This window comes from Cydia splendana, chromosome 19 (assembly GCF_910591565.1).
Source record: "Cydia splendana chromosome 19, ilCydSple1.2, whole genome shotgun sequence".
Classification (NCBI taxonomy): domain Eukaryota; kingdom Metazoa; phylum Arthropoda; class Insecta; order Lepidoptera; family Tortricidae; genus Cydia; species Cydia splendana.
Genome location: NC_085978.1, coordinates 10918334 through 10938951, shown reverse-complemented (window position 1 = coordinate 10938951; position 20618 = coordinate 10918334). Strand labels below are relative to the sequence as shown.

General features: G+C 37.3%; 3 protein-coding genes across 3 annotated transcripts; 1 reads left to right on the top strand and 2 right to left on the bottom strand.

The window, feature by feature from the left end:
• Nucleotides 1-303: 303 nt before the first annotated feature.
• LOC134800047 (ATP-dependent RNA helicase Ddx1) lies at nucleotides 304-16286 on the bottom strand. Its single transcript, XM_063772500.1, has 13 exons — nucleotides 15770-16286; nucleotides 15306-15423; nucleotides 13043-13209; nucleotides 12498-12629; nucleotides 10039-10228; nucleotides 7802-7989; nucleotides 6941-7065; nucleotides 6352-6489; nucleotides 4785-4999; nucleotides 3693-3808; nucleotides 2956-3063; nucleotides 1407-1541; nucleotides 304-463 (listed from the first exon to the last, which is right to left on the bottom strand). The coding sequence occupies exons 1-13, from the start codon at nucleotides 16217-16219 to the stop codon at nucleotides 359-361; spliced, it is 2187 nt and encodes a 728-aa protein (XP_063628570.1). The 5' UTR covers nucleotides 16220-16286; the 3' UTR covers nucleotides 304-358.
• A 168-nt stretch (nucleotides 16287-16454) lies between these two features.
• Nucleotides 16455-17180, top strand: LOC134800002 (ATP synthase subunit C lysine N-methyltransferase). The gene has a single exon (XM_063772438.1). It carries the CDS (start codon nucleotides 16515-16517, stop codon nucleotides 17103-17105), a length of 591 nt encoding a protein of 196 aa, XP_063628508.1. The 5' UTR covers nucleotides 16455-16514; the 3' UTR covers nucleotides 17106-17180.
• On the bottom strand, nucleotides 17107-20585 carry LOC134800001 (probable 18S rRNA (guanine-N(7))-methyltransferase). Its single transcript, XM_063772437.1, has 6 exons — nucleotides 20431-20585; nucleotides 20322-20359; nucleotides 20007-20185; nucleotides 18154-18347; nucleotides 17672-17861; nucleotides 17107-17360 (listed from the first exon to the last, which is right to left on the bottom strand). Exons 1-6 carry the CDS (start codon nucleotides 20467-20469, stop codon nucleotides 17173-17175), a joined length of 828 nt encoding a protein of 275 aa, XP_063628507.1. The 5' UTR covers nucleotides 20470-20585; the 3' UTR covers nucleotides 17107-17172.
• Between the last annotated feature and the right edge of the window lie 33 nt (nucleotides 20586-20618).

Below are 20618 nucleotides of genomic sequence, written 5' to 3'. Positions count from 1 at the left end.
TTGATGAAAATCTGAAAAAAAATTACCCCCGTGGCGTTAGTGGCACGGCAAATGGATGCGCCATTTGGCGTTCAAAAGGTAGCCTTAGGGTCGGATGCACCAAACCGTCTGTCACCGTTCTAGCGTTCGCAAAATTTTATAGTAGGTATGGAGTTTCATAGCTCTCTCTTGCTTGACGTTGATCAGCCTGTTAATTATTGTGGTTGGTGGAACTGGCACTTCTTGGAAAAGCCATGGCATATGTACTACAGATGTATTTGTATAGGTTGGGGCTTTTAATTTTTCTTACAATCAAACAAATAGTTACGCAAGATCAGTCGTTATATTCACGTATCTTATAAATAAATGTATGTAAAACTTATGCAACGGTGACTTTGTGGTGCATCTTGAGATAGTATAGCTGCGCCTGCGACTCCAGCTCCTGCAAGGACTTGACCACTGGCGCCATCTGTGTCACGTGGTCCTGCAACAATAAACATTATGTAAATATTTAAAAAAAATGTCTTGTAGATCCGTAGCTTAGTACGTCTACTAAGAAGCGCATCGTCTCCGCTGGCTTGGCCATCTCGAAAGGATGGGTGAAGATCGGGCAGCCAAAAGGGCCTACTTCGGTCGACCAACTGGGCGCCGTCCTATTGGTCGTCCTAAATACCGTTGGGCAGATAGAGTGGAGGCAGATCTCCGTGAGCTCGGCGTCGGCGAAAGCTGGCGGGATACCGCTCTGGACCGATCAAAGTGGCGTGCTCTTGTGTTGGAGGCCAAGACTCATTTTGGGTCACCGCGCCAACCAAGTAAGTTTAAAAAAAATGTGCAAAGTGCACTTAAAATGGATTTTTACTTTTTTTTCGTATAACTTAGTTTTCGCAAAATGTTACTTGTCACTTTTTGACATCTATCAAGAAGGATATTTAGACTACGTCCCATAGTAGCAACATCGCCCTCAAAAAGGCGTTTTGCACTAAACTGCAAAACGTAATTCAAGACCAAAAAAAGTAGGACAATGTTGCCACTTTTTACTAGCGCGTCTTGTATTTATGTAAAAGTAAGTAAATAAAAGTACTTTTTTAAATCGTAGGAGTAAAATTACTAATAAATAAATTATCTTAGCGTGATTATTTATCAAAAGGAATATTCTATTTACAAACAAATTATTGCAGTGGCAACATTGACTTACTTTTTTTGGTCTTGAATTACGTTTTGCAGCATATGGTAACAATAAAAACTTGTTTTATTTAACTTGTTGTCGAATTTCAAAAAAGTTTATTGGACATTTTTGTCTCTGAATATGATCAGCAATACGCTGTAATTCCTCATGATACACCGAGTACAAAAATAGTTGTATATCCGTCTGCACAACGGCACCACAATTTTTCTTGATTAAGTAATAGCCTCCGAACGACACTTACCTGGTACCCAGAGCCAATCTGCGTCCTCTTCTGCCCGTACACGACCTTACCGTCGAACTCGTTCGCCGCCACCTTCAGGTCGGACTCCACTTGCTGGATCGTCACGTTCAAGTGGTCCTCAATATCGGCCAAATACTAAAACAAACAAGAAAAATAGTAACTGTAAATCCGTGCATATAATTATTCCTCTTGACTTTTATTTCTAGTCAAAATTATTGTAAAGTTAACTACTACTAGCGCCATCTAGAATAGAAATAAGAACTAGAATGATTCAACTAAATCGTCAACAGATGGCGTTAGGCGTCTCCACTTTTTGAACCTTGATTGTTTTAAAATCATTCGTAAAATAAGTTTTTGGCAAAAATTTCATTTTTGGTAGAAGCTTTTATCGCTGACTGTACTTTTCTTACGACAGACAACTAATACATCGAGACAATTCTAAAAACCCCTAACACAATTACTTAGGTTACGTTGTTTCATCACAGTTTCTATGGCCACCTCCTGTCTCCATCATCAGATCAGTTCAACAGTACCATATTATTGTATTGTCATCAGAACTACATACAGCTGCCAATTTTCATGACGCTACGATCCTTGGAAGATGGTTAAATTAGTTACCTTAGATTTCATTACATTAAATAGTCACTGTAAACCTGTGCATATAATTGTTCCTCTTTCACTTTTATTCCTAGTCAAAATGATTATAAAGTTGACTACTACTAGCGCCATCTAGAATATATAAGAATAAGAACTAGAATGATTCAACTGAATTGTCAACAGATGGCGTTAGTCGTCCTCACTTTTTTGAACCTTTTTATAATTACAAAATTATTATGCATCGGTTTCTACTAATAAAAGTCACTAATTAGAAGTTGTATCTCGGTAATTACATAAAATATTCAAATAATACCACAAAGGAAACATGTCCAGTGCATTCAGCTTGCGTGTAGACGTGAAAACTTATCATAACTTTTAGCAACTCCCTTTTTTGGTGCATAGCATAACCAAAGAGAATAAAGTCTATAGAGACGGATTGTCAAAGTAAATTATGTAGCCACTGTAAATTTACTGCCATCTTTCGACAGAACATAAAACTGTTAGAACGCCATTTGACTTTGATCCTTATTCTTTCAGTGATATGTGTTAACTTATAAATATTAATATTCACGCCATCTACTCGACTATAGGCCAAAGGTATAGTTCCATGTTTTCGAGCGATGGCGCCACAACCTTCAGCCTATGCTCGAGTAGATGGCGTGAATATTAATATTTAAAAAGTTAACACATATCAGTTAAAGAATAAGTATCAAAATCAAATGGCGTTCAAACAGGTTTAATCTTCTGTCGAAAGATGGCAGTAAATGAACTGTAGCTACATAATTTACCATGACAGTAACTCTCTTCTTCAAATCCTCTTTGGCATAACTAAACGATTTGGGGTTAACGAGATGGTTTTAATAACTTTGTTTTTTAAAGTAAAAATTAAAACAGTACCTAGCCCAACATATTCCTAAACAAATGTGATCACGGTGTAACGTAATGTATTCACCTGCATCTCGTTGTACCACATGCAGCAGCCCTTGGGCCGGTCGTCGATGAGATTGGTGTTCCAGCAGTTGCGGCCGCGCGACGAGCACCACTCGCCGTGGTACCATACCTGAAAGTAATACATTAAGCAATTAAATTTTGAAATAAGCAAAACCGGCAACACGAGTTATTCCCAGTTGTTATCACGAAGTTTCTACTACCATTGGTAAGAGCAGGGATTTTCTTCACAACTTTTATCACACCTGCTTCTTTAACCAGGTAGGTTGATTTTGTTTGATTGGGATTGACCATTAAAAGAATTTGGTGGTAGCTACTGTAAATTATTTGTTTCATCTTTGCAGTTTTATTTGATCAAATTTATATTTGCTTCTCACATTTTACTTAATGTGAGAGTGAGATGTAATGCAAATTTGATCAAATATTGGACAGGTGGAATACCACCATTAGTAATGATAGTCAGTCCATAAAAAGCTAAGCTGGTAAAATTAATCGTGTCTATTAACAACAAGTGTTATCGGGATTGGAACCAGATTAGTACCAATCAGTTTCGTGTGCAGCGCGACTGCCAACTAGGCTAAAGAAATCGTCAATAAATCTAATTTTAATCCGACTCACAAAAAATCTATAATATTTCTATTCGAATGTGCATATTATAGTCCCTTAAAGTTCGTCGCGCTGCGTAGAGTTCCGTAATCCTGATTGTTTAAAACACAATTTATATGTATGAGTGTCATATACCTTTTCAGGCACGGTGGAGACCAGACTGATAGCGAGCCCCATGCGTTCCGCGCGCCCCACACGACCGATGCGGTGCACGTAGTTTGACTTCTCATCAGGCAGGGTCACATTTATCACTGAAACAGTTTTATTGTTAGTGTCGTAACGGAGTGTATCGTAAATCGTAACTGTGGCGCCATCCAGTATATCTTAAGCAAATTTTCATTAGACTAGGATTATTCCACTATAGTGCCGCACAAACTCTAATCTCTAATTTTTCAGAATACCTAATTAATTTTTGGATTGATACATATGATATGGCTTGTATTTAAAATCTGTAGATTTTAAATACCATCATCAGACGAAAAAGCTAGGTATTGTAAGTGACACTCAATTAGAATGTTCGTTTACACCCTGTCTCTCGAAACGTATGTACGTTTATTATGAAAAATAAAATAATAAGCCGATCTAAGCTTTTTAAGTTTCGCTAAAGAACCAGGGGCATTACATTTATTTATTCACAATTTATCCGTTTGTAGGAGTGAGTTTTTCTAATTACTTCACTAGATTCACTTTGTGGGGGTGAGTTTTTCTAATTCTTTGACTAGATGGCGCTAGTAGTCGACAGAAATCCTTCATTGTCAGTCACAAATGACATTCAAAATGGTCGAGCGGTAATTGTCCGTAATTGAAGTCTGCAGTGTGAAGAATAGCGTATACGAATATATTAATCGTTGACTGCTCACTAAGGGTGGTATTCTATCTGTCCAATTTCTTTGTCCAATGTCATTGCCTCTCACTCTCTGCTTAACCCTTTACCAGGCTAAGGGATATACTATATTTCCCACATACAGCAGTTCAAACATGTGTTCTATTTTCGATGCGTAAGTCTGACATTCGATTGTCATTTTTGAAATGTCAGCCTGGTAAAGGATTAAAGCAAAATGTGAGACACAATACACATTGGACAAAGAAAATGGGTAGGTGGAATACCACCCTAAGAAACCACTCGCCCACGAAGAAAAAAATCTTGAGCAACTGCCTCAAACGCTGTCCCGCTCTGACAGCGGAGCTGCGTCCGGATCCGCAGTATGAAAACTAAGAAGAACTCACTGAACGGCAGTCCAGACACATCAATGCCTCTCGCAGCGACATCAGTGCAGATGAGGAACTTGACCCTCTGCTGCTTGAAGCTCTCCAGATTGGCCTTCCTCTCCTGCGGCTTCCGGTCGCCGTGGAGGCATACACAGGAGAACTCGCTGCCGAAGGACTTGAGGAACCGCTCCATGTTGTCGCAGTCGAGTTTTGTGCGGCAGAAGATTATGGCCCTGTAAAAATATGAATATAACAGAATGTAAATTAACTTATACGATTATAATATAACATATTTTCAAGCAACACAGTTCGTTATGCCTGGTAATTAAGGTAATTGTTTGTTAAAATCAGTTTTTTATTTAAATGGCATTTTAAAAACAAATAAATTTGCTAAAGCGAAGCAATGATTATCTTCTAGCCACCCAGAGGTCTTTAAAAAAGGCTTAACATTCCATTGTGATTCAAAAAATTTGTTAATTAAAATTGCATTTGCATTGGTCAAAACTTGTGAATTGTGATCTGTAGGCGCCCAGGCGGTTAGAGGAGACGTAACATAAGCTTTAATTATATTATATTAACATTGACACTACGAAAATTCATCGCGTATAAGAATTAAATATTGAATTTATTTTAAATTAAATTCGATTAATTTAAACTATATTCATAACAATTAAAAAAATATTTTAGTGAAGTAGTAGTTTAGTTTCTGTTATTACACTTAACCCACCGTCGCGATATTGAGTCGGCAGGAAAGTCCCCTTTGGCTTCGATCATCGCGATATCTCGTTTCGCGATTTCATACAAAATATATGAAAAATTTTGGTTTTGGGAGTTTAGCGGTTAATAGTGGGTTAATATGATAAGAGCTCGCTATTTATAAACCACATGTGTGAACCAAGGTCATCGACCGCATGGGCAAAGTTTACCCAATTCCACGCTAGATGTCACTTTGTCATCCAGCGCGATTCGTACATCGCGGTATCGTTTGTTTCCCGTAGAATGTAGCCAAGGTTTGGTTCAACTTTTGTCAAATTGCCATCAGAAGGGTCTTAACTGACTCGACTGAACAGCGAGTGATGAATTCGGAGATGAATTTCGTGATTCCACCCCGCTCGCCTGCAAGTCAACTATCGCAGACTTGCAGGTCGATGATCTGACGCTGTTTTTGGCCACCTTATTCAAATTAAAAAAATACAATGATTGTACTACAATGCATGAATCGCAACAGTGCAACAAATTTGATTGGGACTCTAGAAATAAATGAGGCGCGTCCAAAAACAAAAGTAAATAAATATCTATACTCTATCATTTTTGCTCCCATTGATAGTATTTTAGTAATATTTTTTTTATTATTGTTATTCTTTCCATTTCGCTGGCCCAATATTACAGGGTTCTATGTTTCACTTTTATCGAACTGCAATTTGAACATTGTCATAGTGTCATTAAGTCGAATTTCGACCATCTTGAAAATGTAACATAGAACCCTGTAATATTGAGCCAGCGATTTGTATATCGCATTTCCATTCCATTACGTTAAAAGCGTGTACGTGTACTAGGTTCCTATTTATGCAAAATCTTTCCTCACCTGTCCATCTTATGTTCCCGGATGGCGCGCACGCAGTACTCGCCCTTCAGTATCTTGACGGCCTCGGAAAGCGTCTCAGGCGTCGTGTTCCCGCTGCGGATGTTGTCTTTCGCGTGAACCGCGTCTGTTGTTATTTGCCTGCAAAAAAAATATACATGGAGATACCGAGCGTTCTTTTGTTTGTTGATAAGGTTCACTTTTTGGAATTGAAGAGTTATGGCGATAGCGCTGATAATCGACCCTTTTGAGGGAAAACGAGATATTTAATACACCGTGTTTTTTGACGAGATAACGTCTTATAAATCGATGAACACCGGTAGCATGCACGAAAAAAGTGTCACGTTGTGGACAGATCTCCATGGTAACGTTACGTAATGTAATGGTAATGTTTTCTTATGACGTTATCACGCAAAATTATCGTCCGTAAACCGACTTTACAGACAACCATATTTTTTTATGATTTTTTTAAATTTCATTCAACTTCGGGGTATGGTTACGTTTAAGAAAACTGAATGGCATAGTTAATTTTAAAACAAATATTTTTATGTTACTTTCTTTGTTATAAAAAGTAATTAAATGTTGCTTATACTTGCGCAGTGTCTCCCAGGAGCGGTCCTTCTGCGGGTCGATCAGCGCCACCACGTGGTGAACGGTCTCTGGAACCGCGTCCTCGCCCTTCAAATCGATCCACGTAGGGAAGTGCATCAGCTTCTCCTGCAATTTCATTTATATTTATTTAGTATAGACTATAGTCAAGAGTTCTAAAGTCAAGAAAACGTGTTAGAATTTATACAGCACCTTGTTTTGTCGTAACTGGACTGTTAGAGCGGAGCCACACTGACGATTTGCGAGCGAGTTGAAAGCGAGGCGAGCGCGCAGCGAGTTCGCCGCGATACTGTCATAATGGAATCGGAGCGAAGTCGTTGCGTGCTCGGGGCGATATCGTTGCGCACTCGCGGCGAATTCGTTGCGCGCTCGCCTCACTTTCAACTCGCTCGCAAATCGCCAGTGTGGCCCCGCTCTTAAACGCCATACAGCGACATCTGCATCCGCTATCAAAATTCAATGAACGAATTTTTCTTTACATTTTACAAATCTTTGATATTATTATAGTGTAATAATAACTAAGTGTTATTACCAATATCACTATGACATAAATTTGGTGTGACTAAAGGGGCCCAAAGATTACCAGTTCGCCGAACGATATCAGCCTGTCGTTGTTCGGAGCTGTCAAATTTTGCGTTTAACTGACAGGCTGACATCGTCCAGCGAACTGGTAATCAGTGGGGCCCTTAATAGCTAAGTATGATAGTAACGTTTCATCATCTTTGGCGAGTTGGCGACCTAATTCACCACCGGGAATAAAAACTTGAGATCCTTAGAAATTCGAACAAGGCGATATTTCGCGGTGTCTCTACTTTACATGTGTGTTTGAAATGTTCAAACTTACCGCCATCTTCTTAACTTCAAAGGCGTGCAGCGTCGCTGAACACACGACCATCTGTAGCCGGCGTCCGTCGGACGTGATTTTCGGCATCTGTCGGTGCAGTCGCTCGATCATGTCTCCGTAGCCGGCCTTCAGTAGACCGTCGGCCTCGTCCAGGACGAAGAAGCGACAGTGAGTCAGCGCTAAGTAACCTGAAATGGAACGGAATCAGGCGTGGCTCACTCCGCGATTTCGTCGCTTTGCTACAGTTAGCTAAAAGTACATCCGTTCGGCCCCAATTTTGGGCTTTGCCATAAGCCGCGCGTGGCGCTGTCGCCACCTAGCGGCCATATCTGTGCTGATCGTAACAGACGCGTTTTGGTAGAGAGTGAGTCTTCTGTACCTAGTACTATTATTTATTCTGTGACGAAATGGAATAGGGTTGGCCGGTCGAAGTATTCAGCAGATGGCGCCAGCATAGCTTGCCCTGTCAATCCCTAGAATTGTGTCAAATTTTTTGTTTTTTTAATAGAAATTTATGCCCTCGATTGGCATCCAGCTCTTTAAGCCAAATCTCATAGAAAAAAGGGCAAGCTATGATGGCGCCATCTATGCAAACCTTTGACAGTTGCCAACCCCATTGGTAGGATATCTTGTCGGTAGTAAAGTACCAGTGTCACTCACCGTCGTGATATCGCATACGTCCAAACAGATCGTAAGTATAAATTCAGTTTCAGGAAGTGTGATAATTAACACACAAGGTTTTTGTTGAGTCTAGTCTCATACTAGATGTCGCTAGTAGTAGCTATCACACTTAAATTTATGGTCATAAAAAAATTGTACTAGTTTGTTGAAGTCCAGCTGAAGTACATAAACTTGAGGGTGATATTCTATCTATCCAATATATTGGTCCAATGTCATTGCGTCTCATTCTCTCATTAAGCAAAATACACATTGGACAAAGAAATTGGGCAGGTGGAATACCACCCTAAGCTAGACAATATGAATTCTATTCTAAGCGGCAGCTGTAAGTAATATCGCAGTTGAATGAAAACTAGTAAGTTGTATACAAAGTGTAGTTTCCCTACATCTTACACTAGATGTCGCTAGTGATAGTCATTCAACATGCTTTTAGATGTTTGTATATTAAAATGTGGTACAGTCAACTGTAAAAATATGGGTGTAGCCAACTTATTCAAAAATATTACTAATACGAGGGGGAATCAAAAAGAAATTAGAAACGCTATGATATCATGGAATTACAGGTATCCTGTTATTTTTTACTTTTAGGCAACCTCTTTATTAGTTTATCTGCATATTCAGTATTAAAAAATCTGGCATCTTCGTCCATAAAAAAAAAGAATCACAATTTTTGGCACTAATTTTCCTTTTTTTTTTAGTTTAGTACAGCATAAATTGGCTGATTAGGAGATTTTTAAGAATCAAAGAATGTGAAGTAATTGCAAAAGACATACTCTTGATTACGCAATACGCAACTCTTTAATTCAAGCACAAGATTCTGCGCAGCATTCTTGGGAAACTGCATGGTCTGAGGCCCAAAATCATCTTAAAATTAGGTATTTTATTTAATTGCGTTTTTCTTAAAAAGATTCTTCTGATTTTTATTGAACAATGTTTGATAGGCCTTATTTTGTATTTTCATATTTATTTTTGTGGTATGTTTCCATATTTTTTTCTGAATTGAACAAATAAATGTGTGAAGACCTAAAATTACTACCTTTAACATTGAAAGGACATCCTAGCCTGAAAATTAAAATTTACAAGCATATTATTAAATACTAATTCATTCTTAAAAACCCAAGTTTTAATAAAAGTACCAATTTTTATGACTTCTTCACCAAAAATTCTGAGAAAATCGTTCCTGAATGATCACAAAAACTTGCCTGAATTTGACATCACCTACCCTACTGTCATTGTTTATCGATAACATAAAAAGTAATTAATTTATTTATGTCTTTACTTATGCAATTTATTACCAAAAAGTGATGTATCATGACCAATAATCAAAACGTATCATTATGTGTTTAGCTGATATCAATTCTAAAGACTTTTTGATGTACCCTTGTAGTTCTTAATTCGCTGACATAAGAGCTAGCTATGGGACATATTTTTGAGATGATTTGTGCACCTATATTTTTACAGTTGACTGTACTTAAAAATGCAATCAATGGTTGGAAAATTTTACGCCTGGTAAGTTTACAAACAAAAACCTGCCTGCAGTCTTATAAAGGCAGCCTTACCTCCAGAAATGAGATCCTCCAGCCTCCCTGGCGTGCCTACAACAATGTCAATCCCGGCGTTGAGCTGACTGATCTGATCCTTGACGTTGACGCCGCCCACCACCAGCAGCTCGCGCACCTTCGGGTTGTCGATGTGCTTCCTGAACATGGTTATCTGGTTGCAGGTCTGCTCTGCTAACTCGCGCGATGGCTGTAAATTAGATGGGGTCGATATTAATTCGCATAACGTAATACTTTTAATTCAAATTGGCATAACATATGTTAAGCATAAATTTTAAATCGCATAACATTATTTCGCATAATTGAGCACGCATAATGTTAATGCGCATAACGTATATTGTCATAACGATGACTTAGGATATATGTAATAAGTAAAGTTACTTTGCATAATTATTAAATGGTATGAATATAAAAGGAAGAAAACAGATTGTTTACGTCACCAAATAGCGGTATTTGGAAGAAATTACAGCCAATTTAAATTTAAATTTAGTTTGGATGTTTTTTTTCCATCCTACCGATTTATAGGTATAGGTTCTATTTACCAGTTAAGAGGTACTGACAAATGTAATTTTAATTCTATATATTATTTTATTTATTTAATAGCTCTGAGGAGTTCATCAGGATGTGAATATATCTATTACCGGGCTGTTATAAAAAAAAACCTAACATTGAAGGCTAAGGCCTTCAGAACCTAACCTAACCGAGTTGGTTAAGTTGGTTTTGCCCTGATCCATCTAATACGCTCGCTTTATAAAATTATGCTAATTCATTTTATGACAGTTAAAGTTATAGTTAATAATGTTATGCATATATAAATTATGCGGAGTCATTATTATGCGTAAGAAGTGTTATGCTTTTTTATTATTATGCCTGTTCAATGTTATGAACAATTATTTTATGCCAAATCTGTTATGCGAATTCATATTATGACAATTAATGTTAGGCGTATGCACCCAATTAGATGTAATAAATATTTACGATGTAAATTTATAGGTTTCCCAATTTTTTTGGGATCGTCGCCAACGCCATTGTTACAGAGTAACTGACGTGCTTCAAGTTTTACTTGTGTTCTACTCTGTGGTATAAACCCAAAGTTAAGTTATAAGGTTGTAACTATAATGACTAATTGACCATGTGGATGACTGCATAGCTTGATGATATGAAATGTAACATATCACCATATCTACACATCTAGGTAATACGCAGCAACAGATGATGCAGGAACAGGTGACGCAGCAGAAAACTGTATCTCTGTATTTAATAATAAATAAATAAATTATATGTATGTTGGATGGCTGAGATACACGTCATACTCGTGAAACGGGTGCTGTTTGTGGAGACTGGTCTGTTTAAGCTAACACGAGCTATTATACTTAGTAACTTTATTTTGATTAATTAATTACAGTGAGACGCCTCATTCTGATCTCGTATGTTTCTTTTCTTTCAATGAATGTGTTATAATTATACAGGATTTTGACTCTTGGAGTCCCTATACATCTCTAAGGATAATTTGATAAACTATATAATCTTATAGTTCTGACACCTAGAGACATTTACACCTCTAAATGTTATAGATTTTTTTGTATTATTGTCTGCATTTTTTTTAATTTAATATTATAGGTTTTTTATGTAATTCGACATTAAGCGACCATATACATCTCTAAGTAATTGTAATACATTAGTTTGAATTGTTAGTTTTATTTTATAAAAATGTGGATGTATTGTTATTTTATTATTTTTGCTTGTATGTAAATTCAATGATGATGTGTATTCAAAATTCAAAATTCAAAATGTTTATTGCAAATCACATTACACATTATTAGGTGGAGCTTATAAGTAGGTGAGTTTACATGTGACACCTTGCAAGGGCACAGCAATACTTAAGACTAACATGCATATAGATTAACATTATTAATCGTGTTTATCGTTAAAAAAATCATTCACATTGTAGTAACATTTGTTGACTAAGAATGTTTTTAAGTGTTTATTAAATATCGGCTGTTTTTGAATATTTTTTAGGGAGTTCGGTAGGTGGTTGTATATTTTAATTAGCATGTAGTGAGGGCTGGATGCGACTATTTTTAGTGTTGAGAGGGGTAATTGAAGTTTATTTAAGTTTCGATTGTTCCTTTTGATTTTTGGTGCTGTCGGAGTAAACAACTCTGTATGTTTCCTAACAAATTTACTTGACTCGAGGATGTACATTGACGGTAGAGTAAGTATTTGGAGTTTCTTAAAGAGAGGTCTGCACGACTCCATTTGATCAGTATTTGTGTAGAAGTGCCCTTGTGGCCTATTTGCTGAATAAATGTTGATGTTTGATGTTGTCTGTAAGGTATGTGTCAGCCATGGGACTTAGTTCCCTGGAAATAAATGATATTTCATTTGATTCGATACAGCATTGAGCCATGCTATGCCCACCTACTTATGAATAAACCTCAATAAACGAAGTTATATACCTCAATAATGATAGCTTGCGGCGCGTTGTTTGCGGGCTTGCTCTCAGTAGCCACTCCGGCCTGCACCACATTATTCTTGACACACTCCTTGGGTGCCTGATTCACTGCTACATAACCTGCTGGTGGTTGATGCTGAAAGTTCAAACAAAAAACGTGTTCAGCTCTGCTTTTTAGGTATTTTGCTATATTTCTATAATCCTACTAGAGCCTACTGACTTATCGTTTTTCAACCCCTTAACCTCCAGCACTGATAAGTGAATAACCTCTAACTTTCAGGTGTTTTTGATTTTTCATAAAGTTTGTATAAAACTGCGTGACGTGATATTGAAAAAGTGGGACGCAAAGGAAACTTCTCTGCTGACTTGATATTGTGACTAAGGAAGTTGAAGTTTTAAGACCGATTTTCAGGATACAAAATCTAAAATAAGTATTATTATTTTTTATTTATTAGCCTCCTAACTGAGACTCAATGTCTAGCTTATTTTGAGAATTTGCTTTGGTTTTGGTTTGCTTTTATTCTATAATTTTTGTGACATAAACTTTACCTTAAAAGGTGTTGCTCCAAAGTTGAAGCTCATTTCAGCATTCTTAAGCACTACAGCCGGAAAGTAGCAATCAGATTTACGGGACTGATCTAATTTGAATGCTACTCCCAGATCCTCCCCATTCTTTGTGTACCGGATCTCACCCGCATTAAAGTTGAGTAGACATCCTGAAAGTGTTGATATTTATCTCATTTTAGAAAAAAAAAACCTAGTAAATTAGTCTGGTAGTTTGTGCAATTTCAATTCATTTTGAACATAGTGTATTTAATGGTCTTGTAGTTTAGAGACAAGTAAATGAAATGAATGATGACTGAATGAACATATGATTTAAGTATGAACCTATTTTGTGAATTTAAAATGGTACTGGCAGTTTTGTTTTACACAATGTGTTGCTGAACAAATAATCAGAATAAACACGGTATTAATACATTTTTCTTATGTTTTATTATTTAAAAAAAAATCATTGATAATGAAAAAATATTTCTGCCAAATAATGTCTATTATAGTCTGTATCTTTAGGTTTAAAAAAAAAAGAGTAAACAAAATCTACCCTCAAATGGCTTCTTAAGCCAGTTGAGGGTAGATGAAAACATTACATGATCAAATAATGTAGGTTAAAGTCAGGTCGTTCAGTGACAGATCCAGGTGGTTTTTGGTATTTGGTTGGTTAATCAATAAATGTTATCATTATTGGCCTGTAACATCAATAAGATGATGGTTTAAACAGCGTCCATATTAAGAGTGCGGCACTTCCGCAAATGACTATTAAGTCCAATGCGAGAGCGGCAGCCGCGACCGCATAGCTGGCAGGAGAATGCCGTGCCCGGTGACGAAGGTGGGAGAGCGGCGCGCTGGTGTCTCAGTTCTCGCCTAGTGTGAAGAAGGCTAAACCACGCTTCATCGTGTGCAACTACCCCTTCACCCTGGGTTTTCCTCCATTGGTCGCGATCTTCGGCCTCCCTTTCCCAGTTGGTGGGAACGATCCGGAAGGACAACATGTCTCGCTTTGCGCTATCCTTAAAACGAAGCATTGGTCGCCCAACCTGTCGTTTAGCGTGTGCTATTTCGCTCAGGAGAGTCTTACGTGGCAAACGAGAGGGCTCCATCCTGTGCACGTGCCCCAACCAGCGTAATCGTCTCTTTTTCAAGATTGCTGTGATACTGGGTAAACGTGCGATGCTAAGTACCTTCTCGTTTGTGACTCGATCCTTCCACGAGATGTTTAAACTGCGTCGAAGGCAGCGCATATGGAAGTTGTTCAATTTCCGTTCCTGTTTGGCATACGAAGTCCAAGTCTCAGCTCCGTACAAGAGCATGGACAAAATACATGTCTGGTAAACAATCATCTTTGTGTTTATGGTTAGATGTTTATTATCCCATACTCTTGTACTCAGCTTCCCGAACATCGTAGATGCCTTGCCAATACGAATCTTAATCTCTGCATCCAGCGAGAGATTATTGGTCACAGTTGATCCAAGGTAACAGAAATTTCCAACAACTTCCAGAGGCAAATCATCCAACTGTATTGTTGGGTCTTGATTTGCACCTTGAGCCATTACGACTGTCTTCTTCACTTTAATCGACATTGCAAAGAGTTTGCAAGCCGCATTAAATTTGTCTACCATACTCTGAAGCTCCTCCGGTGACGTAGCAACGAAGGCGGCGTCGTCGCCAAAAATAAATAAATAAATGTTATAACTACCCAAAAATGCACAAATTATTTGTTTACTTTTATTTAAGTACCTAAAGATACAGAGTATAGAATTAAGTATCTTTATTTATATTTAGATCATAGCAAAATGTTTTATCTTGTTTTGTATGTTAGGGCTTGTGCACAAATCATGCGAGGTTGGGTTGGTTGAGGTAGAAAAAATCACGACAGTACACGTTAGGGGAGAGGGGATCAGGAGACCTCACGTGTATTTTTCTACAGTGAACGAAACTAAGAATACCTACCACATGAGTAGATACTTTTTCTCGGTTGCGTTAAACATAAATCTTTACTCCGCACTTCAAAATAGCGACCCAATTTTATGAAATTTTGGAGCGCATGGCCTTGACCCGTTGGATGGAATTTAAAAAAAAAAATACATGTGAGGTTATGTGGGGGAGGGGGGTAGCCAAAAACCTCACCAAATATCACCAAGGGGGAGGGGGGTCGTAGCCGAAGAAGTAGCCGAAAACACCTCGCGTGATTTGTGCACAACCCCTTAGTATAAGAATAGCAATAGAATTATGTCACAATGTTAAAATATTATCTTACCAATGACATCATTCTTTCCATATGCTTCACCATAGTCATCAAACTGCTTAGCATTGGACTTCTTGCCGGTGCCTCCAAAGCCAAACCCTGCGCGATCTGTGCCAAGATCCAACCTTGCCTGTTTGAAGAAAATATTTAAAAAAACACTAAGATAAAGTTAACATTGTCTGTGTCTTTTGACTTAAAGCAGGGGTCTCCAAACTTTTCACTCAGAAACTTCGCGCGGGCCAACGTCGCGGGGGGGGGGTGCGTGTCTGGTTGCTGCTGTTAGGACTGAACCCCTGGAGACTGGCTCCCGCGGGCCAGACAGTTTGGGAGTCGGCGGGCCGGATTGGAACGCGTCGCGGGCCGGATTTGGCCCGCGGGCCGGGGTTTGGAGAGCCCTGACTTAAAGGATTAGTTATGTTACCTTATATTAAAATTAAAGCACAGAATATCAAACGTAAAAGCCTTAACCAACTTACGGCTTGTGTAGACCAGCCCACACGGCACAGCCCCTCATCAGTGACTGTAGCCTCATAGTAATAAGCACCCTTAGTGTGCACACCCTTCGTGGCCCTGCAGCCGTGCCACATTTTCTGATCTCTTGACTGGCAGCGCAGCCCATCTGGAGTCACCGCCAACGCATCGTTTCGGTCGAAAAAAGACACCGTCCATTCAGACGAAGTTTGCGCTATCACTTTACTGGTCTTTCCTTCCTGTATGTCTTTCAATGTCTCCCACACAATCTGTAAAATGGGTAAGCAGAAAGCACCAGTCTTTCCACTACCAGTCTCTGCAGCCATGAGTACGTCTCCACCGCCCAAAATTAGAGGAATCGCTTCAGCCTGTACATCCGTCGGCAACGTCCATTCCATTTCATCGATGGCTTTAGCCAGTTCGGGGAGGACGCCGAACTCCTCGAAGGCAGTCATGATGGGGGAAATTCAATGATATTTCAGCAAAATAAATACAGAACACCCGGTTCAGCCGATGTCTACCCTTTTTTTTTGACAGTGACACTGGCTGACTGGCGTATATTTTAGTGTTGCCAGTAACTAAATACGCTAAAAAGTCCTTGCCAGCAATGTATTAGTGGACATGCTTGATAGTGAACAGTTTATGTAAAAAAAAAAAATCTCGTTTATGGAAATCAGTTGGTATGTCAATGTCAAACTGATCATAACCTTAAATGGATGGATAAATTTAATAAAAAAATAACATTACATAATGGAACTGGAGCTACTTGGTTTTGAAACAAACGCTCGTAGAAAATTATCATCTGCAGGGAAGATACTAATTTATACAACCGGGGGATTAGCAGTAGGAGTCAGCATTGTGTGCATCCCATTTGTGTCACCAGCTTTGAGGAAGGTTTGCCTTCCTTATGTTCCCGCTACAACAGAACAATTAGCTGGAGTCACTAAAGCCTTGAGCGGGCGAAGCGGTCGGCTACTTGACGTAGGTTCCGGAGATGGAAGAATCGTTTTTACAGCAGCCAAATTAGGTTTCAAATCAGATGGAGTAGAACTCAACCCTTGGCTGGTTTATTACTCTAGAATAGCTGCCCTTTTATCCTCACAGAGTCAGAACACAAAGTTTTATAGACGGAACCTATGGACTTTTAGTCTAAAACCATACAACAACATAGTTATATTTGGTGTTGAGCAAATGATGTCAGAATTTGAAAGTAAGCTGCTAACTGAAACTGAAAATGGTACAGTCGTAGTCGCATGTAGATTCCCTCTGCCTAACATGATACCAATTGAGACAATAGGACATGGAGTTGATACTGTTTGGAAATATGAGATTAAAAGATAAATTCAGTATTTATTTTTTATTTCTTAGTTAATATTGTAATTCTCTTATAAGTATAAATAAATATTTATCAGAATCTTCCACTTCTTTTCCTGCCAGTGTACTTGGTGTCTGGTTTGGTCTCCTTGCCCTGCTGCCGCCTCCTCTCCTTCTTTTCTAAAAGCCAAGCTTTAGTATTCTTTAAAGGTTTTCCTCTTGCATTTCTGCCAGCTTCTCTCCTGGCATATTTTACTTGCAAACTATTTTCTTCCTCTGTACCTGATTGTTACAAAGAAAAAAGTTTGTCACTTAAATACTATTCTGAAGTGATTTATAGCATAACATATCATGATTACAGCTGCATACTTAATTACAATTACAATTTTATGACAACAACAACTGGGATAAAGCTAAGATAGGATTTTTAATTTTTATAAAAATGGACTGTAATATAAATAAATATTAGGGGACATCTTACACAGATCAACCTATCCCCAAACTAAGCAAAGCTTGTATTATGGGTGTTAGGTGATGACATACATACTTATTATATAGATGAATGCATACTTATATACATAGAAACAACATACCTAAAGCTTTAGGGAGTGGTGCTGAACCCCCAGTCATAAGCACCAAGAAGAATTTCTTGGCCTTAGTAGAATTTGGGTAATCTATGACCACACCTCCATAGAAGCCTGCCTTCATAGCTTGGGATGTGAGGAGTTCCAGCTGAGTTTCATTTTGAGGGTAGAACTGAAATACTGCTCTAGCTGATCTAGACTGAAAAATAAATTGTTGAGAATTGCAACAATTGGCAGTAACTTTTATTCATTATCAACTTGTGACACACATTACTAATTTTACTGTTGATTTGATTTTTATAGGTTTTACATTAAATGAAGTTTTCTCAATGTAAAAAAATGTTGATTTAGTTTTTTTAGTCTTCAAATTATAATTTAAGATAGTAAAGGGACCACTGCAATGAGTAAAATTCTTCTTTACCAATAGGTGGCAATACATAAGGTAAGTTTAAAGACTATTTTTTTTTAAATATCTAATTAAAAAAACATACCAGTGAAGCATATAATGTGCTAAAGAACTTATACAGCCTCTTTACAGGCTGGTGTGACTTCTTGTCTGCATTGAACAGCCACTGGACGGCTGACACGGACACTGCCCCGTCAAAGCAACCTGCTCGGAATGGGACTCCCTCACCCATGTCACTAAGAACTAAATCACCTTCCGTTTCTCGCTCCAGTGCCACCCCTACAATCATAAATAAATATCTGACAATATTTTCAACAAAACTGCCTGCTTTAAAAAGAAAACTTGTAATTTGTTAATCTAAATTTAATTTAAATACCTTTTAAATTAATAATTAAAAAAAAAAAGGTTCATTCCCTAGGTAACAAACACATTCTGAAATGTTGAATTGAAATTTTGTCAGATTTTTTATTTCATTTATAAATAATTAAATAAAACACAACAAATGACTATTCTTTTTGTATCAATATTATATATTGGCTGCTATTTAACTGAACACCAGATTTAGTAAAATTTAATACCAAAAAAATCTATTTTACCACCCTAAAATCATGAATGATCACCAAAATTATAACACCATTTTAATGTGAAATGATTACCAATTTTATTACATTTCACTATCCTTTTAAAAGAAATGACACCAAAGTAATCATTATTAACCCAAAAATAGTCAATGATTACCAAATTTCAAACCCCATTTTAATGTGAAATGATAACCAAATTTTTACATCTTGCTATCCTATTAAAGAAAATGACACCAAAATAATAATTGTAAACCCAAAAATAGTAAATGACCACCAAAATTAAAACTCCATTATAATGTAAAATGATAACCAAATTTTTAAATCTTGCTATCCTACTAAAGCAAATGACTCCAAAATAATCATTGTTAATGCAAAAATAGTAAATGATCACAAAAATTGTAACCACATTTTAATTAAAAATGTGCAAATATTTAATATATTGTTATCCTATTAAATTAATTAATCCACTTCGTCACCTTTTTCTAGTAGCATTTTATTTCTGTAACAGTCACAGTTCTAACCTAACCTTACCCACTTTTCTAGTAGCATTTTGTTTCTGTAAGGGTCGCAGTTCAAACCTAACCTAACCCACTTTTCTAGTAGCATTTCTTTTCTGCAAGGGTCGCAGTTCAAACCTAACCTAACCCACTTTTCTAGTAGCATTTCGTTTCGGTATGGGTCGCAGTTCAAACCTAACCTAACCCACTTTTCTAGTAGCATTTCTTTTCTGTAAGGGTCGCAGTTCAAACCTAACCTAACCCACTTTTCTAGTAGCGTTTCGTATCCATATGGGTAGCAGTTGAAACTTAACCTAATCTACTTTTTTAGTACCATTTCGTTTCTGTAAGGGTCGCAGTGCTAACCTAACCTAACCCACTTAACTGATAGCAGTTTAACTTGCTTTTCTAGTAGCATAACGAAATGCTACTAGAAAAGTAGATTAGGTTAGGTAGGTATGCGGTGCGAGCTACGGGGGGTTGAGCGGGAGGGGCTAGTAATTTTGGCATCAGTTTACTTTATTTGGTAATATGTATACATTTGGTAATCATGGTGGTTTATTTAGGTGAAAATATCGCATTAATTTGGTCTTCAAGATTTGGTGATCATTAATGATTTTTGGTGATCATTCAATATATTTGGTATTTGAATATAATTTGAAGTGCAGTCGTAATTAAAATGGTGGTACTTTTGTATTTTTAGGCCTTATTTTTTCGGTGTTCAGTAATATTTTTTGGTAAGCATGATTTTTTTATTTAGGGTACCAAAGTATTTTTTGGTGGTCATTATATTTGTAGCCTTATATATTTGCTAAATATCAATATATCAATATATATAGTATTATATTCTAAAATCTTACCAAGCATGGAATTTGAAATGTCCATTCCAATCCACATATGACCATTTTCCTCCAGCACTGATCCAGAGAGTCCTGATCCGCACCCAATATCTAAGAGCAAGCAAGGAGTATCTTCAGGTAACAACAGCAGCTCTAAACATCTCTCTGTCATCTGAGCTTGAATGTCGATAATTCGGGAGCTAAAATAATATATACATATAAATAAAAATATGAGAAATGCTGGCATAAATATATTGAACATTGTTAAATGTATATTAAACTAAGTAGGTTTAATAAAAACTATGTATGAGTGTATGTAGTTGTAGTCAAACTTACTTTTGAGTATATTTCCTTGCTTCTTCTTCATCGTAAAACTGAAATAAAGCAAAGTTATTTCAAGAAGTTATTTGTAGGATTTTTAATTTAAAACGAAATTAGTACTTACGATCTCAGGTGGCGCCTGAAACTCTGGTCTTCGTGACATTGTATACCGATATAGATATTCCAATTGATATTATAACAACTGTAATTATTTATTTATAAATACAAAAAGTGAAATTTCAACACGAGCCATAACCTTAAATAAATCAAAACATCAATATGTCACTTGTCTTGACATTTAGATAAAGGTTA